At 37.0% G+C, this 26,832-nt stretch overlaps 1 protein-coding gene across 1 annotated transcript in view; it reads right to left on the bottom strand.

Moving 5' to 3' along the window:
- Positions 1–26,023, bottom strand: part of CLSTN2 (calsyntenin 2) — a 214,499-nt gene extending 188,476 nt beyond the window's left edge. The window contains exons 1-2 of the mRNA XM_021393774.1: positions 25,942–26,023; positions 5,110–5,232 (exon numbers count right to left, since the gene is read on the bottom strand). Of these exons, the coding sequence (XP_021249449.1) occupies positions 5,110–5,232; positions 25,942–26,023 (205 nt within the window). The remainder of the gene's footprint in view (positions 1–5,109; positions 5,233–25,941) is intronic.

Here is a 26,832-nt window from a genome sequence, read left to right as displayed (position 1 = left end):
CATAAGGCCACATTCAGGGTGTTCATAGCACTTAACAATTCATGATAGAATTTTCAAACTGTCCTTCAAAACTATGTGTATAGAAAAAAATGAACTTGGATAAAAAAAGAACATGAGTATGCTCATATCATGATAGTTCTAAGAACCACGGTTTTACATATACTATATCACACAACTCACAATGAATTCAAGAGCCTAAAGACAGTTCATTGCAATATTGTGAAATTCTTCACACTCCAGTTATGACACAGGCTGATCATATTTGTCAGCCAGCATTTTCAGAGATCAGTTTAAGAGTTTTCTAACTCTCCTGTCAATCCCCCCTAGAAACACAGACCTGCTGAGGGGGCAACTTCACAGATTTCTTTCTCCGCTCATCATTCTTGACTTCAGAGATGTAAGAGAACAGAGAAATGCAGTGCTGACTGAATGCATTTTCTTCTGTAACCACTCCACTAATAGGGGATTGACATGCACCATACCATCTGTATATTACTAGAAGGGTTTGACAAGACAGTAAAAGATTTACCGTAGTAGCCATGGAGAGGAAAAAAGGCACAAGTGTTAAGAGCAATATTAAAGTTTCCAGAAGAGAAAACAGAAAACTAAGAGCAGGTATATGCCACAACTAATAAAAAAACAACAAACAGCAACAGAACAAAAGAATGAGTATAGAAAACAAAAGCACTGGGGCAGATAAGAATCATGGACAAATATCAAATGTCTTAATAACTTAGTGCTGCTTTTGTACTTAGTAATAAAGTAGCAAGCAGGTCAAAGATCCTTTGCTGAGAAAAAACACATGAAATGCATACGCTGCATGTGCACCAGGGCAATTGAAAGGAGGAAGGAACTTTGCTCAAAAGATCCCTAATAATACACAACTAAAAGCTAGAAAACCTAGACCAGTTCCAGGCTATTCTTGCTGAACTCCAAGATCTTACACTGAATGATATGAACAGCCCATTTTTGGTTTCTTTAAGTCAAGGCTGAATTTCGTGTGTGGGGGAAAAAAAAATGTAATCTCATTCTCTGCTAGCATCTGCTATTAGCAACATGCATCTTGTTATCACTATAATCCTGGAGACCACAGTGCTAGACTATCTGCAGATATCCTGGTCCTCAACACTAACTTGGATTTATAAAGCATAATGCAGATTTAATTTGGAGACAAAACCTCTGACACATGGCTCCAGTGCACTCAATTTGAGATGACATACTTTCTTCCTCAACACTACTGCATCTCCTTTCTGAAGCTGTCTTTACCTCGGCCATACAAACAAGGACAGCCTGTCCTTACTTCTACAAGTTAGGCATAATTTCCAAAAAACTGTACCCCAGCGGAGGCCACACAGAGGAGATGTGCTCCATCTGCCTTGGCCCACTGGTCAACATGGCTTCCATTATCAAAGGCTGCAGGTGTGTGAAGTTGTAAGTGAAGTAGTGTAACATGTAAATACTTGTGGCGTTAATGAAAGGGGAATTAAAGCCTTTGAGAGCTGTGCAACATTGGCTCTGACTTAGAAGAGTGGTTTGGACCAATTTAATAGGCTTCAGTTTGCAAGCAAAGATTGCAGTCCAGTACCAAGCCTTATCTAAAACAGGATTCTGAGCAAACTTCCTTCTTACTGAGGACTTGACTGACAGAACAGCTTTGTTGACCCAAAATTTTGCCCCTTCTGGAAGGGCAGCATCTTTGCATTAAGTTTTAAATACACTAAAGAAAGCTGAGAAATTACAGAATGACAAGAGATTCTGCTTCTTCCTACACTGTAAAGCAAGCTGAGCAATGCAACAAAGGCTGGAAACCTCATTTTAACTATTGCAGCAGCTATACCTCCAGAGGAAGAATCTACATACATTTACGCTTAATATATCTTGTTCAGGGAGATCCAAGCAGATATTTAAGAGTAAGACAGAAAATCTGCCCTGACACATTGTTGAATCTGAGCCCATTTTTACAAAAAGCAATTAATGGAAAACTGTTTCAAAAGGCTGAAGTTTTTTTAAACAGCTAAATACTAAAAATATTAATAGGGCAAAAGTGAAGGAACAGTTAGAGCTCTGATTCTCTGGAACAATTCTGGTATAATTCGAGGCCACACCTCAAGTACTGTGTTCAGTTTTGGGACCCTCACAACAAGTAACACATCAAGGCCCTGGAGCGTGTCCAGAGATGGGCAATAAAGCTGGTGAGGGGTCTGGAGCTCATGCCTTATGAGGAGAGGCTGAGGGAACTAGGATTGTTCAGTCTGGAGAAAAGGAGGCCCAGGGGAGACCTTATTGCCCTCTACAACTATATGAGAGGAGGTCATGGCAAGGTGGGGGTCTGCCTCTTCTCCCATTTAACTAGAGATGGGACTGGAGGGAATGGCCTTAAGTTGCACTGGGCATGTTCAAGTTAGATATTAGGAAAAATTTCTTCTCAGAAAGAGTGGTCAGGTGCTGGAATGGCCTGCTCAGGGAGGTGGTTGAGTCCACATTCCTGGCGGTGTTCAAGAAACGTGTAGATGTTGTACTAAGGGACATGATTTAGTGGGGAAATATGGGTGGTAGGTGGACAGTTGGACTGGATGGTCTTGGAGGTCTTTCCCAAACCTAGTGATTCTATGATTCTATTCTACGATTCTAATTGAAGATTGATATATTACACTGTAAAAGATGTTTCCCACACCTGAACAAAACATGGCCTCAGAGGAAATTCTGCATTAAAATACTATTAAATGTAGAGGTAGTGAGTGTTGTTAATCTTAGCTGTGTACATTTTGTTTGCTCCTACTATATATAATCATACGAATTGAATTTTCCACAAAGACCTATAATAACATTAAGGATATTATGAAGCCAAATAAAATTACATGACAGTAAAGACTAAACTTAAGATAGAAATAAGAAGAAATGTTACTTCAACAAATTACAAAGGAAGGAGCCTTTAAAAGAAAAAAAGAATATACAGAGGTATTTCATAACAGATAGGGAATCCAGGCCCTTTGAGTGAATAAAGGGTTCGGTAAGAACTATAATGTTAAGTATATATTGCAGACCATAAGGTCAAAAGCACATGAATATGTGGAAATGAATGAAAATATTAATGTCAGGGAATACACACCGTGTATTTTCCTTCCCAGACCATATAATGCTTCCTGAAACGTAAATAAAATCAATAAATGTAGAAGCTAGATTAGAACTATTGACTAAGGTAACCTTTATCACACAAGCCAGTCTGTCTGTGCAAGTTCAGTATTTCAAAGGATGATTTTCTACAGGAAGAGTAAATCACTAACTCAAGAAAAATATGCTGATTATCCCAACACATGAAACAAAGAAAATTATCAAACAATTAGCACACATTTTGAAGAAGTATCAGTGGAAACAACACATAATTAACATCCCTATGAGGTTCCCAAGGGAATGCAAGTGGAAGAGGCAAATCTGTAAGTGTTCATACTAATAGAAGAACTTCCCCAAAATGAAAAGGATCTCTTTTCATTGTGAGTAGATCTAATTCCTAAATAACTGTAGCTGAAGGTTCCATAGGTAGATTCAATCCTTGCAAAAACAAAAGTTTACTACTGTTTTTCACAAACATTTGAAAGAATGAATTGCATGTACATGTGAAAGATAGCACTAAGAAAAAAAATACAAGCTACACAAATATATTACGGATAACTGCTTATTAACTGTCTTACTCCACAGTATTTGTTGTAAAATAGAGTAATACCTTAATGAATGCATAAAAAATAATTTGGAAACTAGTTTTTTCTTTCTTTTCTTCAGTGAAAAAATAGTTTGTGAAACATGATACCATATCCTGAGCATCCGTGCATAAGTACTTCTGCTTTAACTACAGTTAGTACGTCCCACTTAGATGTGGCCTCCTTATCTTTGAATGCATATTGATTACTCCCCCAGCAGCAAGTAACTCAGTGTCATAGAAACCAATACGCCGTATTTGGTGCTCAGGTTGCTGTGTCCATCCATAGATGCTCTTTGAGGCTTTTACCACTGAATAAATTCAGCTGAGTGTCCTACATTGAATATCCCCCAATTAATATGTGTTTGAAGAAGAAACACATTCTGTGAAGCCAAGAACCAGGGAGCACCATGAGTCACAAAACGATCTTAAAATGAAGTTAAACATATAAAAACATTAGTAAATCCCTGTCTTGCACGAAATCAGTTTTTCCAAAAATTGTTTTTGGGGAAAAAAGCTAATAACAATTATTACATTATGTTGTAAAATACTTTTTGGGCCAAGTACCACGACTTACTGCTTCCTGAACCTGACTGTATTTCACAAGAACATTCTGAGGCTATTCATAGGCTACTTCACTAGTTCCTCTGCTTATACAAGATAAATAATGTTTTTAAGAAATAGATATTTTTCGGATCTTCATAACAACTGTAAACCCTTAATATTTTCCCATAACTTTGCAAGAAACACTCTTAGTAAAGCAGGGAATTTAAGAGAAAACTTTCTTGACATGCAGAAGTACTCTTTTCTGCTAAAGTACACAGTATGACAGAATAAGCGTCAGGTTAATACAAGTTAAAACTTCTATAGGGCATACATCTATCATACAGTAATCTCAGCAAAAATCTTCAAAACCTCTATTACATTTTCTGTCCAAATCTTGACAGTTATAAAGTACTAACATAGTAACATAAAATTTGAGCTCCTTTTAAATATTTGTCATGGAAATTTCCCACAGTCAGGTTTAGATCAGAGTCTGGAACAGGAAGAGAAGAAGTAGAAGCTATTATTTATAAAGAGAATTAACCACATATGATTACTTTAGGCAATTGTAATGACTAATTTCTGTAAAAGTGAATTCATATTTAATTACATGATTCCTGTGTTTTCATTTTAAAAAGTTAATAGTGTAAGCCTGCTGCTTCATAATCACTTCTGCTTCACAACAAATGAACACTCACATCACATGTCAAGGTCTATGGGCCAATGGTCAAGTCCTGAGTACTCAAATGCAGCCTCTAAATACGTCCTTCAGATTACATTCTCTCTACACCACAAATTAATTCCTTACAAATGTTAATAACTTCGTAATGTGGTCTGTACACTCAAATACTGCTGCTAATGCATCTACCTACCTGCAAAGGGAACAGGTGCATCTTTATCCAAAGCAACAAGAGGAGGATCCAAAATTACAGTGTCATTATTTTCGGTTATGATTCCATGGTATGATGTCTCAATCCAGGGTTTATGCTTGTTCACTAGAAAAGAAAGAAATTGTATGCTCAATTAATTTATATTTCACATACCAACAGTTTAACTTCTCTTTTCTAAAGTGAAAACATTTAACATATACCCAATACTACTACTCAAAAGTCACTTACAAGGTCCCAAGTTTCTTTATCAACATTCAGATGTTGATGAATACTGTACCAGAAATAACTGATGAGAAAGCCAACATTTACAGGCATCTCTCCAATAAAGACACCAAAATAAAAAGCCAAATTTCAAAATGTTTTTAATGTGTTTCCAACTGTTCAACATAATTAGGGTCAGATACTTTTAAAGGAACTGCTTTTGGTTGCAAAACTCTGATGCAATAAAAAGAATGTCCAAAGAAATGCAACTCTTGTCAAGACTCAGAAGAAAGTATAAAGATAGGCAAGAATATTGTACTCCCAGTCAAGTTTTCATTTTACATTTTTAGAAAAATATCTAGAAGTACTTTTCTATTCTGTACCTTGTAGAGAATAAACTATGCATGATCATATTGCCTCATTCCTGAATGTTTTCAACATGCCTTGGTCTTCCTTTTTATTTTGTAAGCAGCATAGCTTCGCTTATAAATAGCACTTAGTTCACACAGTCATCATCAGAATTTTACATTTTTGTAGCTCCTATACAAGTAATACAAATTGCAATTTGAAGCATGTTCTACCACAGGCATCAGTAAATACTGCACTAAGGTTGACTATCACATTACCACCAAGTCCAGATACAAGATAATTTTTGTACATATTAGTTAGTTGCATGTATCAAATGCTGACAAAAACATCTGGTGAAATAACAGGAATCATCTCAAGAAAAGACAGAAGGTTGACACTTAAAATCAAATTTTACTAGGTGGGATTATTGAGAACAATCACTGAATTGCAGGGGTTGGTTGGAAAAGACCTCAAGAGATCATCAAGTCCAATCCCCCTGCTAAGGCAGGTTCTCTACAATGAGTCACACAGGTCAGCGTACAGACAGCTCTTGAGTATCTTCATAGGAGACTCCACAACCTCTCTAGGCAACCTGTTCCAGTGTTCCACCACACTTACCGTAAAGGGTTTATTCTGCACATCTGTAGGGAACTTCCTATGTTCAAGATTTAACCATTGCTCCTTGTTCTATCACTGCACACCACTGAGAAGAGCCTGGCCTCACCCATTTGCCTCCCATCTCCCCTTAGACATTTATAAACATTAATCACATCCCCCTTCAGCTTTCTTTTCCCCAATCTGAACAGACCCAGGTCAGTCAGCCTTTCCTCACATGGGAGATGCTCCAGGCCCTTACTCATCCTTGTGGCCCTCCTCTGGACTCCTTCTAGGAGAATCACAGAATCATAGAATGGTTTGGGTTGGAAGGGACCTTTAAGATCATCTAGTTCCAACCCTCAGCTACAGGCAGGGACAGCACCCTCTACACCAGGTTGCTCAAAGCCCCATCCAGCCCAGCCTTGAGTGCTTCCAGGGAGAGGGCATCCACAAGCTCACTGGCCAACGTGTTCCAGTGTCTCACCACCCTCACAGTAAAGAATTTCTTCCTAATATCTAGTCTAAATCTTCCCTCTTCCAGTTTAAAACCATTTCCCCTCATCCTGTCACTACATGCCCTTATGAAAAGAGATCCCTGTCTTTTTTGAACAGGGGGGCCCAGAACTGGACACAGTAATGACACTAAAAAAGAACAAAAAAACCAATAACCAATATTCCCTCACATATACAAGCCACCATCAACTCCTTATTGCCTTATCTTCTGCAAAAACCCTCAGACAATGTTAGGTTTCATGTTTCGCTCACATAGCTCCTTTGAAGTGGAAAAAGTATTCTAGACATCGAAGACAAGTGAGAAAGTTTGTCATTAAACTGGGGATATATCAGGGAAGGGTGAAAAGAAAGTAGGAAATTCAAATCCCTTTATTTTGTAATGTCTGTACAACCAGAAGAGAAACTGATGAGTGTATATAATGGGATTCTAGTTTGCAGGGCACTTGAAGTGTTTTGTATCTACTATTTGAACAGGTGAATTTCCTTAGCAGTATTCTGATACCACTCCAAGAGTTTGATTGACGGAATAACAATCCATCTCTTGATTAAACGCAGATACAATTTAACAATAATGGAATCACTAAATGGTAGTTTTCATGAAAAAGTCCTTAAGCAACTAAAAATACCAAAGGCAGATCTTCCTTCTTCCTGGTTCTGTTAAGTGCCTGAGCTCTTATAAACAAAGCAAAACAACAAAACAAACAAAGAAAAAACTTATCAACAACAATACAAATTAAAAACAACAAAAATACAAATACAAAAAACAATACTAAAACAATCAAAATATATTTAAAAAAACACCAAATAAATTGCCTTTACTCCTACAATAGATTCTGCAGAATAATTTTGATGACGCTGTTGCATAGGAAATTATCTCAGCATTCAGTGATTGCAACCCTACAAGTGCTATCTTTTTTCCATTAGTATCCTATGAGCTACAGCAACAGCCAAGTGAATGGCAGCAACGCAATTCCTTACATTACATTAGAGCAGGAAGAGAAGAAAGTAGATTAGGAACAATTGCTACAATTTAGTCCTAGACCTTGGAGACTGGTATAGCAGGAAGAAAGGAACAATGAAATAAAAGCAAAACACAATGGAAGTTCTAATTATGTTACAAGTTCTTATGATGTTCTTCTCCAAATGAACAGTTATGACTATCCGAGATTCATGTAACCTGTGGTAACTGGTTTTCTAAAAAGAATTCAAAAGTGTTTCATTCTTTCCTATTCTAGCTGAGTCACTTTTGTAGATACTTGAGAATGAAAAACATCTAAATACAAATCAGATATTATTCTTGTGATGCCTGCTTTATAAACACGTCATTTCTCCTCCATTATCTACTTTCTTTACTTTTATATTAGGGTACTGAAATAAAAACAGCACATGCAACTCATCCACTTATCAACTCTTCTTCCTTAGAGCAGGATATGCTCAAAACAAGAGTTCCAGTAACTTGAGCAGTATTTCCTTTTACCCTCGTTTTCTAGCTCTGACATTCAAATACCAGGGCTGCCCTGAAAGTAATGTAGAAAATTACCGAAATCCCACAAGACAAACTTTAATAATTTTACCCTTATGACAGATTTCCAAAACCATATTTGAATAGCAGATTTTTATTTTTTATGTGCCTGTGTATTTAGATACATAATTATGCTTTTCTTTTTGATCCTCATTTTGTTTTAAATGGCCTAATCAATGTTAAAGTCAGTTTCTTTCCTCAGTTATGTCTGAAAATCAAATTGTAGGTCAAGTTCCCAAAGTTAGAGCAATGTCACTCTGCATTCAGTTAAAAAACAAAGCAAAAACAATTTATCCTGCTGTCTTCGTTATACTATCTGAAATAGCATGTTTAAATAGGAGAATACATAGAAAAATGAAATTCACGCTGTGTAAGAAATAACATCAGTGCTATAATACAACGTGTTTATTCAGGGCAAAGACTAACATTATCATTTCTGAAATTTTTATAAACTTTAAGATAAGGAAGGAATGCAGCATTTTATCTCAAAAATAGAAGGAGTAGAAATTGTTACCAAAAAGAAACCCAACACATTTTAATGTTCCTCAACAGCGCTTCCAGTTAACAACTGTCTATAAAAAAAAGCCATAGGAAAAGTACTTTTTGCATTTGCTAAAGGTGATGGAACAAATTTTTATAGAGGATTACACACAAAAGTTGCAGGAACTAAGAGAGTAGTGTACAGTACAGAAAGAGAAACTCAGTAGAGCAAAGAAGCACAAAATTCAGCCGGTGAGAACTGAACAAAAAATTACTTTTCCTCTTGTGCTGTGTTAAGTTGCAGCACCCTGCTATGGTTTAACCTGGCAGGTGGCTAAGCACTACATAGTCATTCACTCACTTCCCTACCTCCCCCGCAGAATGGGGGAGGGAATTTGGGAAAAAAGAAAGGAGAATTCATGAGTTGAGATAAAACTATTTACTAAAATAGAAAAAAGGAAAAGAATAATATTAATGACTATATAAATATATATATGAATATATATAACAAGTGATATACAAGCAATCGCTCACTGTTCCCCTGACCAACACCCAACTAGTCCCTCGAGCAGCGGAACGGAATGGAATGGAATGGAATGGAATGGAATGGAATGGAATGGAATGGAATGGAATGGAATGGAATGGAATGGAATGGAATGGAATGGAATGGAATATCCTTGCGGCCAGTCAACTGTTCTAATTCTGTTCTTTCCCAGCTCCTGGGGCCCTTCGCTGAGAACGGCCTTAGCTCTGTACAACACTGCTTAGCAGCAATTATGAACATCATCAACACTGTTTTTCTCCAAGAACCAAAAACATAGCATCATACCAGACAATGAAGAAAATAGTTCCATCCCAGCTGAAACTAAGACACACACTCTTAGAGAAAAATGAAAAATATACATTTTTTTTTTAAACAAAAGATCTGCATCAAAGGAATGAAAGCATTTATTGATACATGCAGAACAAAATAAGTGTTGCTCTTGATTAATCAGATTTCTGTCTAGGTAGAAGTTGAAATCAGTACCATGCTTTCACAAATTCAAACATACTTAAGACATACAGTTGACATATACCAAGGCTATGTGGGTTTTTTGTTTTCTAAACTTTCCTTCCCTTCCCATACTTTGTCAGTCATCCACATAAAATGTTAATGTAAATAATTTGTAAAATCTAAGATAAGACAATCCTCTTTTTCATTAATTACAGTTAGAAGTCAATTCATTAAAATTTGTACGCACCATTTACACTGCATTTTCATAGTCTGTCCTACCAAAGGCTGCGATTACAAGCTTTTGGATTTAATTAAACCACTGTGGTAGAAAAGTACCACTCTGTGTTGCATCTACAAATGCATCTTGCTTGAAAAAGAGCAAAGCAAAAAAAGCAAAAGAGAAACAAACTCATTTTGTAGAGTCCACAGGAACTCCCGTGCTCCCAGGAATGTTGTCTTGAAAGTCAGGTCAAGGACAAAATCCAAAACAGAGCAGAAGGAATACCAAGTACACTTAAGAATTTGAAAAAAAATATGGCAAGCCCCTACTTTCTACCTTGGTGTCTTTCTGCCATCCTCTGCACTATGCCCTGTGTGTCACCCTTTCCAGATAATCCTCTCAATATCCCACTCTGCTGTTCACCACCTGGTACATAGTTAGAGAGACTGCTACCATCTCATGCCAAACTCAGTCACAAGTAAGATTCCATCTGAGCACTTTATACCTGCACCAGGTGTCCCCTAGGAAGCAGAAACCAAGAGAACAAAATCACAGATAAGACATCAATACATCAACCGTAGGAAAAGCAAGTATCAACCGCATTCCCTGAGCTCTTTGCCAATCTGCCCAAAGCTCTTTCTACATGTATGACTGCAGGTACACAGGCTACTCGCTAGAATCTACGGAGCTAAAAGATGACTACCTGCTTTATCATACTGCAAGATGTGTACAGGGCTTTCTGAAGACAATCATACTCTCCATAAATTAGATTTTCCAAGTCACAGTGCCCACAGTTTCAATTTGTCAATGCAGAAGAAATAGTGTAACTGAACCATAATATGTGCTAAATGCCTATCTTACAAAGACCAACAAGAACTATAATCCAAGACTGGCACTTCTAGGGAGTTGGGAGTGAAAAACAGGAGTACAAGGAATACAGTACAATGGCTTTTCTAAATTTTAGGTATTTTCTGTCTTAAAATACATAGAAAATCATACTGATCAAAAATAGTACCTTATAGAAAAACTATGAAAGGAGAAAAAAGTGAAGCTTAGTAGTTGTAGCTACTGACACTAAGGTAGAGTTCAATATTGCTGCTTTAACTGATTTTGAAGCTAAAGCTTGCAGTAGCAAATTCTATGAGTTAAGAACTGCTTTATGAATAGAAATGTTTTCTTTCTTCTTTTCCAAAATAGCAGAACAGATCTATTTTCCATTTAAACATACTGATATGTTCTCTCATCTCTAGCTTAAAGAATTTGTTGATAACAGTAAAATCAGCAGAAAGCTTAGGCTTTCTTAACACTCAGATCAGCACTTTAAATTCTTTTAAGTGTTGACTTCAATAGGCTTCACCTCAGCCTATTGGAATCCTGTCTATATGACCAAGGTACTCCTCTAAAATCAGTTAAAGGTGAGGATGCTTTTAAAGCCTTTTAAACATCTGCTTAAAATCTCACTCATTTCTGTAGAAGATAAACAACTGAACTTCATACCTTATGCAATCTGTACTACAAATTCTTATTCTGTAGAACAATGACAAAAAACAAAGGAGAATTTCCAATGCCCTGTTAGGAGAATACTGAATTTAAAAAAATTAGCAGATGGCATACTGACACCTGCAACATGCAATCATAATGGCCAAAAAACCCTCCTCCTCCTCCAATCTGAAAGCCATCTGTTTGGCAGTCCACTCCTCCTTTAGGGTGATACTTCACTGGGCAAACACCCAGATCCAGGTCAGCAAGGGCTAGAGTTTTAGCTCACTGGCTCTGCTTCACACAGTCCATACACCTGACTGGGAGACCTTAATTCCTCCAGGATAAATCTAGAGATGCAGACCTGGATTTCTTGCATTGCCTGCTCAAGAATGAGCTGAAGCTAGAAACCAAAGAATGAGATCTAAAATCTAAGAGAAGTAGAGAAGGAAAAACCAATCAGAAAATATGAAGATTTTGGGGCTTAGGTCATTGAAGAAATCAGGATTAGTAGTTTGACAGAGAATTTAAGTCTTCGTCTTCAAGGCAGAGTAGGCAAGAATAGATTGAGGTTGAATGCATTTTGAAGAAAAAGAAACCAAGTTAGAAGTGGATACTAAAAATTGCTGGGAAGTAAGCAAATGCTTGCATTTCATAGGGTAAAACCTTCCTCAACTTTAGGAATAAAACACTAACTAGCTATTTTAACAGAAAACCAGAATGCTATGGTTCTCCTACATACAAAAGAGGCTCAATACTGGTACAGATTTTATATGTTTTGCCAGCGACAAACTGTAAAGACAGAATTTATTCTTCTTTCTCACAATATGCTTAGTTCTCTATGTGATGCCACTGCCTAAATTACTGAAACATCAATAGTTCAGGACTTACTTTTTTGATAGACAGCTTTAAATTATAACACTCCATGTGCTTTTGCATAAAATAATAATGTGAAATTCCAAGCCCAATTAAGGCAATGTGAGTTTTGACACTAAGTTCAGATAAAGTGGGATTTATATAATCTATGAGACATGATTCTCTCAGAACTCTTTGGAGAACATTTTAACTAAAGAACACATTGTGAACAGTTGCATCTCAGTGGAGATCCAACATGTAAATTGGCAATGGTTTGATCATACTACACAACAAACCTATTTTGCATGAAATAGATTGAAAAAGAAGGTCTTCTACAGTTAGCACATTTTCTGGCCCTCAAATGAAATCCTTTCAGTAACAACTCCCATTAGCAAAATCTGTTCTTACATTAAAAAAGGAGGAAAGGGAAAGGGAAAGGGAAAGGGAAAGGGAAAGGGAAAGGGGAGGGGAAAGGGAAGATCTGAGGTAATGTATTCCTTTGTTAACCAAAGCTGCCTGATATCAGGCAGCCGTCTACAGGTTAGTCCTGAAGTGAAATAACACACCCTGTTTTTACCCTGACATGCGTAGACGCTTTTGCAGTTTTACATTTTATTTTTTAAATTATATTTTTTTGGAGTGGAGAAGAAGGGATATTCATTTTAACACTGACCAAATCAATCCAAATATTTAATAGAAATTTAATAAAATGCTTTGTCAACCCAATCCTGTACCTTTCACGAAAAAAAAATGGTCTAAGCTAAGGAATTCATAAAACTCTACTAAAAATATTGATAGATAAAGCTATTAGCAGCACTTTTGCTTTTGATCTCCCTATTTCTGTAAAGCACGCTTTCTATTTACATATATATGTGCATACGCAAGAAAAGCTTTACATTGTGCCTTACTGTTGTCTTTTAGGAAACAGATCACACATTTATGCTGTGTCCTAAATTACAAGTTATTTTTATTAATGCAAATTTCATCTCCTTGATTGAGATGTCCAGATGTGTACAGTATGTAAAGTAACAAGAATGGAATCACATAAGTCTGTCCCACAACTAGCTATGACAACTTCAGAAGCACACAACAGATAGTCTTTGTCCACAAAAGCCTTTACAGTTAAAAATCTTGGAGAAAGTATCTACTAGCATTAAAATATTTTAATTAATGTTAAAAGGGCAGAAAAAGGTCATAAATAAATTAGGTTGTGTCTGTGTATTTAGTTCTAGTCAAATAAACATTTAAAACTTGTATATCTTGCTTAACAGGACTTACCTTTCATTCAAAATTCTTGCGAGCAGCTACACACTCTCATTTAAAAATACATAGTTTGAGACTCATAATATAGTAAGTATCTCTATTTAATCCTTCATTATTTCACTTAACTTTCTTCAGTATTTAATAACTCCATTTTCATTATTCAAAGCTGCCTTACTCTTACAAGTTTTACCTTTGTTTTGTTTAGACTGAAAGCTCTGCCGAACATGAATTTATTTTTCCATTATGAGGTTACAGCAAGCATTTTGAATACACCTAATGCCAGTGCTTATAAGTGTCCTCTGAAGGGTCTTGTCAGATGATACTACCTGAACAGGAATTCAAATACTACTGTGCCATTAACCGGACATCGACATTTTGTCCATAATATAGGAATGCTAAGAACATATGGATCACTCATAAACACTCTTGTTTAAATCTAGACAGTGTGATACCATAGGAAACAAAAAAACAAAAAATTATGCAAAATAGCATGAATAACCTCCTAACAGCACCAAGGACACGGCAGATCTCACTGAGGAGTGACAGATCTCACTGAGGAGTAACAGATCTGCAAGGTGCCCAGGTTAACCAAAAAACATATTTGTATGTTTAATATCTCTTTCAGTGCCTGTAATATTAAAACCAAGAACTTTAATTGCTGGCCTTTCTTCTTATGAATAGTCGCAATGATGACATCTCTAAACAAACACTTTAGCTTGACATTACAATAGAGCACTAGACATTTTAGCATTTGGTGAGCAGATTTTCAACTATACTAGTTTATTTTGCACATTATTCACAAAAGGAACAGTTCTTAGTAAACAGTGACTTAGAAGTGGAAGTCTTAAAAATAAAGATTAAAATAACTTCGGTTTTATGCAATTCTTTTTGCACAAACTTCAGAAAGAACTTCAGAACTGCACCAAAGATGAAAATAGTATTTTGAAAAAATTCAAAATTAAAACCGTTATTCATGAAGCTAAAATAAGATAAAAAATAAGTCTATTAAGAAATTGTTACCTTTACAAAATGCATCAATTTTGTGCCACACTATTTTGATAGCACATTCTCTTGAGTGCTATATAATTTAAGCTCACTGATATCTCATACTACAATCACGTAATCCTAGACATCTGAAACCCTGGAAAATGAGCTAAATCCTAGTATGATAGATTTTAAGGGAGTAAGCATTTTTTTTTTTAAACATAGAAGAAAGAATCGATGTTCATATTTCCATTATTTGTTCAAAGTTGCAGCATTTCATACAGCAGAAGCCTAGAGCTATTCCAGTAAAGAGGATCTGATTATGTTCATGATACGTATTGTTTCAAAGTACCCATACGTTATTTAATCCTGAGAGATGGTAGCCCAGTCTATCTCAAAAGAGCCGAGAGAACTTTTTACTTACGATGGCCACCATTTTTCCCCAAAACAGCCAGGTTGTTTTTTGAGTAATGATTGCATTTTTGAAAGGAGAGCCTTTGTTCCCTTATGAAAACCAAGAAACTGAAATACCTCAAGAAAACAGGCAAAAGCAGAGGGCAAGAACACAGAAGATGACAACAAATTCAACTTACATTTACAGGAGCAAAAGCGCGAGAAGCAGAAAGGTTTAAGGAAAGATATAACCATGCCCAGAAATAGAGGCTGAGAGCATAAGAAACCTTTACAGTATGTATCTCCTCTGGCTGCTTTGCACCATTTTCAGATTAGGTTAAGCCATGAATGGTTTACGTCAGAATCACTGTTACACTGCAATAGCAAACACATGTAAGATGGTACACATCTGTTATATACAAATCAGAGTTTCATGTTAGGAACTCCTGCCTAGCACGCACTTACCCAAGTGCATTAAAGGAATGATTAAGTGTAAGAATAACTATCTGTAGGGTAGGCAGAAGTGTTCTACAGAGAAAGAGAATACAGCTCACCCACAGGTATTTCCATATGTTGCATTCAGATATTTCTGAAATTGAAGTATATACTTCAAACAAAACAAACATAAACTGATTCTCCATCCTCACCTCAAACCTCTCTCCAAAATATGCATTAAAGTATTTACACTGTAATTCTGTGGTCTAATAAAATAATAATTACATAACTTATGCTATCATGAATGCACAATGCAAGTTGTAATTGACGATGCTGCTTGTCACAATCACAGAAGAAGGCAGAAGTATAGTAAAAAATGCACAGAGAAGATAAGGACAAGGGAGTGTCTTTTGGTTTGGTACAACTACAGTGAGACTGTACTCATGCCTGTTATTTGTTATACATTTTCTCTCTTCTCCAAAAGAATAAAATTCTGGGAGGACAAGATTCAACTTTTTGTTTTTATGCAGTGCTTATTTGTGGTCCTTGACTTCTACACTCCAAAACAAATAAAAATCCAGCTCCCAAACAAAATCAGTAGGAATGTGTGGTTCCAGAAATTCTAAAAGACAAGACCTGTGTGTTTTAGCTACCCAACATGGAAGGATGCATATAATTACATGGGCTGTATAAACATAAACAAACACATCTTGCTTTTCATAACAATGCTGATTTTTCAGCCATATTCTATATTTACTTTTTTTCTAGTTAAGTTATTTTAACAGCTTAGTTTAGACCTAGGAGCAGCCTGAAATAAATATATTTTTTTAAAGCTTTGAGACTGTTTCTCATTATAAGCCGCTCTGCCAATATAACACAGCATTTGGTACAATTCAGTCTTTTATGCTACTCCTCATTATCAATACAACCTTTATTTTTTCCCAACACAATCTTTTTTCCTTAGTGCATTTCCTACAGACGTAAACCTAAAATTAGCATTCATCCTACCTTAGTATTTTATTCCTTCCTCAAAACTCTCTCTTTTACATTTCAGCTTGGAAATGGCCTCTCATTTTTCTTATTCTCAGCTTCCTTAGAGCGTCTCCTAATTCCTAAGTGATTTGAAACATATCAGTCTATTCACAGAAATTAGCTTGTCAACAGCCTAATTTTAATGTATATATACTGTATATATTATATATAATGTTGCAATGTATACATTAGCAACTACTTCCTCCAGACTTTTGGATTTAAGTATTAAAAAAAACAAAATTGAGTACAGTTGGTGCTCAGAGTAAAAACGTGGAAAAAATTGCCTGTCTTAGGAATCAGAATTTCCAACCACCAAGCCCTGTTCTGGTCAGAGATTGCACCCATGAGTAACATATTCCTGCCCCTAGATGGCTCCAACCATAGAAACAAGCAGCTTTTCAGGTCTCATGCTCTTCAGAATGCAATCTATCATCTTCCTCGATGATGTAAGACAGCTTTCCCTCCCTGAACAATTGTCCCTCTCACTTCAGTCTCATAACACAAATGAGCGAGGAAGGAAACACCCAAATACAGGAAGAAATGTACAGATCACTTGAAAGCATTTACTTTTTTTCCTTCTGCTGTTAAACAGCTGAAGCCAGTACTCTTGGCTTTGCAGAGCTTTTCAGATGCAAGCATAAATGTTACTCAAAGGTTTTGTTTTTTTCCTCTTTCAAAAACCATTAATTCCTGCCTGTTTCCATCCTACACAAAGCCAAAATGCTTTTATTTGAGGCACACTGTACAAGGAAACTCATAACAAAGAAAAAAACATGGCAAGTCTGACCAATCTTCCTAACTATACAAACATGCTAAAACCTTCTCTTCGTTCTCAACTACACAGGTCTGGGACTGAGTCACAGATGGGGGAGGTGACAACACCAGCACTTTGCTCTGCTGTAGAATACGTTTCACCCACTTGCATGGCCGTCAAGTGACATTTGCCACAGCGATTCCTACTCTGTACCTCTTCCCAACAACATAAAAAGTTAGTGAGCCACCTCTTCCTTTCCTAGCTAGCCTTTTGCTTGTCAAATGATAAATGTGTTCTAGTAACAGAAGTCATGAATTCCGTGCAAGTCCCACATAGCTCATGAGTTATGAGCCTGCCACTTGAAGGTCTGCTAACAGGACTAAGCAAACAAAGGAAATAACATTTTGCAAAACTGCTGTTTTAAATTTTGATGCAAAACATCATATTCAGTCATGGTCCATAACAGAGGACCACAAAGCAGACAAATAAGAATAATAAATAGTTAGACAATGGCATCCAGACGTCACACACCCCAGCCCCCATAATATTTGTAAGTTGTCAACTCAGCTATGTTTCTCCACCATAACACATTTATCAGAGAAAAAAAAATCTAATTTTGAGAAATTTGGAAAGACTGGATGCAATCAATATTTTCTCCCCTCTAGATAGGTAACTAGGTAACATCAGAACACTAAATTCCTTAGAACAGCTTCACATGAGGACTTTCATTGGATATTCTGTTTATGCCTATAAATTCATTCAATATTCATTTCTGTCTGCCTAATCTTAAAAACAGATGATGTTCAATTCATTAGTATTCCTTGATAATGACAGGGATTACCTCAATTACTGCTACGTGCTGTAAAATGAGTTAATGAGCCAGGGCTTCAGCCAGCACAGAAAAACTTGCTTATGCAAGGGAAGACAAAATAACAAAATAAAAATGAAACTGCACCTTCTGCATATATATGTGCGTATCCACGTATTTATTCTTAAGATAATTTATTAAGTCTCATATCTAAGTACGAAGCACTATTTTTTCAATCTTTATCACTCTGTCCTCAATTATCAACTACTTCTATAAACTGCTAATAAAGGAGATTAATTTTGACCCATGACATATCAACCTTTGTCCTACAATGTTACAGATGGAACACATTTTATTGTAAATATCATTTTGTACTTATCATTGCAAAAGATATGGAACAATGAATGATAATTATATATTTTACAGTTCATTCACTTCAAACTATCATTTTATATTCATTACTCCTGTGACAGACACGTCTTGTCAGTTTTACTGCTCATTATGCACATATAATATCTGCATTTGAGCAGGCAATAGAATCTTGGAAAGAGACTTAAAATAAGTTTCCGCATGGAAAAAAGAAAGAAGAGCCAGCTTACATTGTTGCATTCACAGTACTAGCTGCTGTCAAAAGAACAGGTGACTAAAAGCACACTTCTGACATTTCTTCAACCTGTTTGAGAAACTAGGTTTGAGCATAAAAGAAGTAACTATATAAACCATTCCTATGAAAACTGAAGATTAAAAGCACCTGGAAATGTTTTCAAACAATAAACTATGACTCCAATTTTTACTAATATTTCAGATCTCACAGATTTTACAACACACCAATCATTATTTTGCTGTTTCAAAAGGTTGCCCTAGTGATAGTTAATGACTACTTGAAAAGGTAGGTATAAAATACTACATTTATCTCTGGTCTTCCTGAAGCAACAGCTACAGTCAGTCTCTACTCATTGGTTTCAAGTAAGACACTCTTTGTCCGAGGATCCTTTCGTCAGACAGAATTGCTGATAATCAGAATCTTTCGTCCACTGCTTGCACATTCAGCGACAAATTCAAATAACACTGCCTGCAGTAAATCTGAGTTGCTGCTAATAGTAAAGCAGTTTGATTTGTCTTTAACTTTAATATCCCTTGGAACAGATTCTGGCACCACAATAGGATGTTGTAATAAAAAATAAGAAATACCGCAAGTTAAATATAAAACACCCAGGACAGCAAGTTCAAAGGCAAGCACACATTAAAAAGCCATACAGAAAATAAACCTCAGTACAAACCAATGGAGGATAAAATGAAACTTTCTGATAAGCACAGAAGAATCATATATATAAATGAACTTATATGCTGGGTAACATTTGAAGGGAAATGATAAAGACAATCTATTAACTTACCAGCCTTATAAGAACCTCCTTCATTAGTTTATGCAGAACAGGCCTGGTATTACTACAATGGTAGGCACCTATCAGATCAGTCAGGCCTTCCTAATAGGAATCAAGACTGCTATGCAATAAATTGGCAGGAATATGCTGGAAACTGCCAGCATAAATACAGAAATGATACTGCATCATAAATGGTAAGGCGCTGAAAAACACATTTTTTAGAAGCCAACACTGATAGCTGTGTATTGTTCAATAAGTATATGTCATAATGACTTCACTCTACGCATTTTTTTCCCTGTGCAAAAGCAGAAAGGTCTGAATCATGTCTTCACATCAAGTGTACAACATTTACAAGTTTTTTCTCAACACGTTTGTAATTGTCTAGAGTCATGGCTGAAAACCATCTAATTCCAGGTTTTGTGATGACTGACACTTCACTCATTTACCATCCGTGCACAGTAACTTGGAAGCAAAACTTCAAAACACTAAAATTTTTCTATGTAAATTATATATAAAAACAACATAACAAAACCAGCAGAGTTAATTGCATATTTGTAACAAGCTTGGGAACTTATGAAACTGCCTGCAGATGGATAAATGTGGAAATGACACCACATCATGTAAACACGCACTGAACAAGGCTGATGCAGTCATCTGGCAGTTGCCTGTTTATATCAGCACATGTTCAGCACTGCTCATCAACCTTCACTGATATAGCACACATGAAAAAAAAAAAAAAAGAATGCAATTGAAGATAGGGCATGTTTTGTAAAGAAAATTGAGTAAAAATGTAATCTACATTTTTCCCCTAGTATATTAGGCTAAGGGAGAAGAAAGGGAAAGGAAAAAACAGCAGCAACAAACAACAGAACCTAACTTGGCTCTAGAAAGACATATACAGAATTTGTATCAGTAGTAATATCTGCAAGCTCAATTCACTTCATGTTTAAAGCAACTGAAAACAGTTGCCTGACAAAGGCAAGAGTCCAACTATGTTTAAATTAGAACAGGCAAAAGATGACCCCTTACACCTGACTAGTCTCATATATCGTTAGTCTCCAAATGCAGAGGAGAAAAAACCTGCTGTCACAAGTGACATGTAATCCAGAGCAAGGCTTGGCAATCTTTCAAAAGTATCTTCTCTTTCAAAGCAAAACAGAGTGCCTTTACATCAAGGATGCCAGATTGCATCTACCAAGCCAGCAGTTCTCTGCTCCTAGTCCCTTCTGGGTTCAATAGTGCTTGGAAAACAGCTCTTGTGGATCACGGAGGGCAAACAGCAAGGCTCCCATATGTGAGAACTTAAAGGTGCTCAGCAGAACAGGGCTTTGGGAGCCACTGCTTCTCATAGATACACATCAAACAAGATTACTCAAATGTATAAAGTGTGTTCATACATTTTAACAAGATGCAGATGACAGAGGGAAATGATGACAAGCAAGCTGCCCTAACAAATGCTGCACATATTTTCATCAGTCTTACCACTTACATTAGAGAACACATTTGCATAACAAAGTGGTAAACACATGGGTCTCGAGCTTATATCACCATGGAGGAATACTAAAAAAAAGCATCTCTTTTGCTAGGTACATTCCTTGTTAGTTAAATGCTACCGTAAATAAGAGACATGTTAACAAAACTCAGCAGCACTCTGCTACTTCACACCAGCAACAGTAATTTTCCCTGTCATTATTTTTTGCTAAAGAAACAGGAAAATGCTAAGATGACTGTGCAGGTCACATTTTTACTGGAGTAAGATTAAGTAAATTCCAAGAGTTTAAGCAAGTAATTTAAAGGTGACAAATTCACAGGCAGTATAAGCTCAAAAGTTTACCAAACTTACAGGGCTAGACTGCAACTGAAGTTTCACGTGCTCTGTCCTTTGTGCACCTTCTTGTCCTCCAAGGCAAGAGCTTCGTTTCCATTTGCGGATCAGCTCCTGAACTACTTCAGCTCTGAGCTCAGCGCACCAAGGCAAACAAAATCTCCCAAGGAAGTGAGCATCTCAACTGCTTTCCCCACCTCCACTTTGAGACTACCAATATTTTTCTACCTGTTGTTTGAAAAAATATTTAGTTATTTACTCTGAGAGCTTCTTAGAAAAAGGTTCAGTTTTTTCCTAGCTTTTTGTTTTTGTCTACTAAGCAGTGCTCACAGTCACAGAGCCCATCCAGAAGCCTTAATGGGGTAGTTTACAAGAAGAAGCTCATTCATCCATCTCCATTCTTTCACAAAATCCTTAAGGAGTACACCGAACAAGTAAAGTGCAAGGTTAAGTGCTAAAATTAGGCCCAGCACACTTGTGGAAGAGGCACTGCCAGAGGAAAGTTATCCCCCTTCAAAACATTATGCTCAAGCATATCATCATGGAAGTGGTGTGGTGCAGAGGTAGTGCCTCTTTGGTGGTGAGATTCACCAGGAACCTGCAAATCTAAGAACAGAGGACAGGGAAAAAAACAGATCTTTTTTCTGCACTGGTGGCTTTTAGTCTTCAACAGGCCTGAGTGAAGAACATTGTCAGAAAAAGGGGTTTAAAGAGAAAAAATGAATGTCACATCAAATCAGTTCTAACCCCTGAACTTAACAAAGAGAGAGGGGGGAAAAAAAAAGATCTGTCTGTAAAACTTATATATGAGGTGTTCTAAAAGAAAAAAACAGTTATATCCTACATAGATGTGCTTTGCCTTTTTCTGGGGGGGGGTCCTATCCCGATATGCTTATGCATTGATCCCCTCCCACAAAAAAAATTAAGCAAAAAGAAAAAAAGGTGAAGTCATAGGGGAAAGACTTTTATTGACTGCAACGTATGCAAATATTTGTCATTATTTTGTTGAAGTACAACTGCCATTTTATTTACTTCCTGATGTTTATTCTGATGTATCTCAGGAGCTGTCATCATGGGCTAATACTACAACCCAGCTCTTCTCTCATTCATGATATTTTTTCTTTTTTAATGCAGAAGAGATGCACACTGACCATGGGTTTTAATGCAAGATGACTCCTGAAGAGTTTTGCTGTCTATTTAGTTGAAGCCATTGCTTTAGGGTATGAGTTTCTTCTCAAAAGTGCTTCTGCCATTACGTAAAATTATTGCTCTGTCCAGTACCAACCACCTGTTTTCTGTTCTAATTTTATGCTGTACTTTAGATAGTTTTTCAGGACTTGTTGAAGTATGCCTTAGTATTTGTTATTCAGATGATATTGTACAGATTTAGCCTCAGATACCTGATTATTTTTTAGTCATATTTCTTTTATCCTTTTTTAGTTTTGTTTTGGCTTTTAATGTAGAATGAAGATGACAAATCCTGATATTTTTGAACAAAAATTCATCTTAAGTTGATTAAATGAAAGTTCTAAATATTCAAATTTATATGATGTTTATATTATGTTACCGATGTAACATCAACCGATGTAGCATAACTGAATAACATGCAGATGTTCTCATGCAAAAACAATTATGTTAACATTAACTATTTAAAAATACATGACCAGAAAATAATCTCAGTATTTTTAATGTCAAATAATTTCCATATTGTATTTATTTTAAGCCTTATAAAAATGTTTTTGGATGGCTTCCCCCCTGCCCCCCCCACCAAGAGCAGGAAGACCAATACTGTGCAAGCCAGAATTTCACAAATACTTTAAGTCAATGCCACTATCAAAAGGAATTGTTTCATTCTCCCTTTCTCCTACGCAGGCATGGCTTTGTATGGCTTCTCCACAGCAACAAACCTGGCTATGTTCAACAGGATGCAATTTCCTTTGTAAACACATGGACAGGCTGCTTGGCAGGAGCAAGCAGCTGGGGTCAGACAGGCAGCACTGCGACGTCCCTGGGGCTGCAGTCCTTGTGCAACTACTTGTTTATACAACACCACACCTCAAACAAACATAAGGAAGCTACAAACAGGAAACTGAAGTCTCCCTGACACGTACACGCCACTGGTGTCTGTTAAGAGCTGGAGTTCATTTGAAGCACGTCACATAAAGTACCTGGAAATTTTTGCAGATCCAGAAAGCTTTTCTGCAACAAGCAGTGCCTCAAATTCCTCGTGCACCAACATTTCAATGCAACTACTCTAGTTCTAGGCCAGTATACCAGCCTCAGTCACATTCTCACACAGCCTCAATGCTACGTCTAAATGAATTTGCATATTCCAACCTGTTCTCCTAGCTTCTTACAACAATACCACTTCCACTTTCATCTTACGATCAGCTTGCATTATTTGCAACAGAAACATTAATAAGAAGCAGTCCACATGAACCACCAAGTACCCTATTTCTGTAGTACGCCTTCAAGACACATTGTCTTTTTGTTCCACACACATCCTCCACATCGAAACAGCTGAACCAATGCTGCTGTTCATCTTCAGAAGGCAGCAGAATCAGAAATTACGTATCATTTCTTTTTTTTTTTCCCCCACAAGGACACGACTTTGTAATTCTTAAAACTAGCCACTAAATATATTATGGAAATTCTTGTATTCCTTGGACACAAGATCATTAGGTATGGGCTATTACTTGCATGATCACTATATTAGGAGATCATTATGAAAAATAAAAGTTTTAATCAGCATGCACATTCATGAAGTCCAGAGGTTTAAAACTATTCCTTGCAACAGAACTAGCACTAACCAGAAAAGTAACTTTTCCAGAGCTAAACAAGGTTAAAATAAAAGTCCTTTTTAGACATGAGATTATGAATGATGGCACGCAGCTAAGGCAGCTCTCAGAACCAGAGGACATCAAAAGGATACACAATGTCATTCAGTAGAACATTTTGCCGGCACAGAGAACAGCACATAGAAAAAAATTACTACTACAATGAGTCTCACAGGACTGATTGTACGGTGCACACCATGCTGAGCTTTGTCATTAATCAGCATTTATACAAAGCTATTAGACAGGTTAAAAACCAGTGAGATATTCAGGATGTTCCCCTCTCCCACCCCTCACTTTTTTTTTTTCTTTTAAATCTTTGTCAGTGAAACATTTTAGTGGTAAAGGCAGCACGCTTTTTTTTCAAGACCATATCAATGTTTGTTTTTATTCAGCCTGCTCTGTTTCTCATATTGATCATAGTATACTTTTCCTCTTTATTACTTTTAGATCAATACTTTCCTTTATTTCTTCTTCATGTCAGTTTTAGCATAAATTTATATAATGGCCACAACATAGCAATATAGACTTGCTACTCCACAAGGGATGGTATACATTCAGATGGTGCAGGCTGAGGCACACTCTTGGGCTACATTCACAAAAGAAAATGGATGGGCAACAGTTATGAGTAAATTTTTGTTTTTAATGAGGCTTCTGTTATTAATTTGTTTCCGAAACATAAGTTGCTACTGGTGACCATATGAATGCAGACCAGATCATTTTTAAGGTCTTTCCCTCATAATTTCCTTGCTTGTCACTTTCTAAACACTTCTCCGAGCACAGGTATTTAAGCGTACTGTATCAAGCTTGCACTAAGCTAACACCCTAAGCAAATACTGAAGTGAACAATGCAATCCCACTTTCATGACTAAAAATGCTTCTAAATATGACTACAACTAAGAGTACATTGCAGTTCTCACACTATATTGCACAATTCATGGCATTCAGAAAGAAAAATTACCTCAGCTGTAACTTAGCATTCGACAAAGTACGAAGTAAAAGTTTTACCATCAGCATGACTGTGCAGTGAAAGCATGAGTGCTCAGGGGGTCACTTAAAATCTCAGCAGGGTCATAGTAACTGTAAGTGAAAAGCAGAAGCCTCTAAGCTATCCCTTTGCTTTAACACTACCATTTGTGGCAGATAACAGTACAGCTATGGACTCAAAACCCACAGAACAACGAGAGAAGTCCTAAGCTCTGCAGAAAGCACAGTGCAACTGAACAGACCAAATCAAATGCATTTACCCCACACCAATCTGACAACAACACAACTGGCAAACCTATCCTAAACCTGAAACAGTAGACAGTGACTTATGTGGCTTCAGACTTCAGCCCCTTCTATGTTTCCAAATGGGCAAAATCTGTACAAGAAAAAAAACATATCTGCAAGAAAAAAACAGGTGCAGCCAGCCTCAGCAGAAGGCATAGCCAGGTGCCCATAGCAGCTGGAAGAGGTAACACTTCGGGGTTGTTTCTAAACAGATTTTTAATTGCTTAGAGGTGTTCTCAAAGCCCTTAACTACATTTTCCCAAATTGCAAAGTAATAAATAGAAATCATCAAGATTTTTATAAGTGTCATAATATAAGCATTTAGGATGGAAAGTGATTGGAGCCAAAACCTTGGAAATGCCACTTCCAAAGCGAAACACTGGCATGCATCCTCCTGTAATGTCTGAAGAAATGCATTCCAAAGCTGCGCTTTACTGCATAAGGAAGTAATTAAAATTAACTATTACTACAGTATTTCCTTCATAAGTTGAATAGTGGCAAAATCCTTCCTAAGGAGACACAGCAGGCACACTGCTGGGAACTGCGTGCCTGCAGCACCCCCTGTGAGGGCGCAGAGCAAGGCACCGGGAGGCAGCTGCTCACCAGAGAGAATCGCTCCACACCTCCTTCTGCAAAGTGTCTGTCTCCTCTACTTCTCTCACTCGATTCAACTTCGTGTTTTTCAGACACGATTTTCAGGTGCATCGCTGAAGAAGCAGAAAATTTCTTTTCTAAAAAGTATGAGTACTCTACAAACAAGAGGAAACTGCATCGGGCGCACGTAGTAAATGCCGGCAGGGGGCGCTGCAGTGTCTCTGTGAGGAGATAGCAGCGCCCCTGCAGCGGCTCCAGCAGGTTCCAGACGGTTCCACAGGGCTCAGCCAATCAGAGGCCGCGGCATCTCAGGAGAACGAATTTCGGGCTGTGGGGCAACGAGGGTATGAGAGGAGCCCTGGTGTGCACCTGGTATCCCCAACAGCCTACGCATTTGTGAGGACTTAGACTGTTACTGTGTGATGCAGACAGCCAAATCCCCTGAAATACACTCAACTCTCAGATTCAGATGTCATGTCCCATGCTCCTCAGTCATAACTGACTGGTGTTGGAGAGGTTTCTTCACTGCAAAATTTGTAGTAATACTAGGGCAATAGTCAGCATTTTAAAATGTCAATATCATCCCAGCTCATACTCCTGCTGGCAGTCACACTGTGGCATGTTTATGTAAAGATCAGAGGAGACAATAAAAGAAAAAAAGCATATACTTAAAACTGTTATTCTGAAAGTTTAAAATGAACAAGTTGTAGATATAAAATCATTTTTAATATTCTTTCTCTGCATAGTTACCTATTTGAACTCAAGCATAATGTCACTGTTCTTTCCTCTGATAGCAGAGCACATAGTTTTGTAATTCAGTTCTTGCTATCTCCCCCAGTACTCTGCAGATCTTAAATCCCTATAACTTCACTATCACTTTTTGCGCCTTTAATAATGAAACCAGAATTCTGAGCAACTTT

The sequence above is a fragment of the Numida meleagris genome, chromosome 4, assembly GCF_002078875.1.
Source record: "Numida meleagris isolate 19003 breed g44 Domestic line chromosome 4, NumMel1.0, whole genome shotgun sequence".
NCBI classification, from domain to species: domain Eukaryota; kingdom Metazoa; phylum Chordata; class Aves; order Galliformes; family Numididae; genus Numida; species Numida meleagris.
Note: the sequence above shows the minus strand (reverse complement) of the source record. Positions and strands in the feature narration are given on the sequence as shown.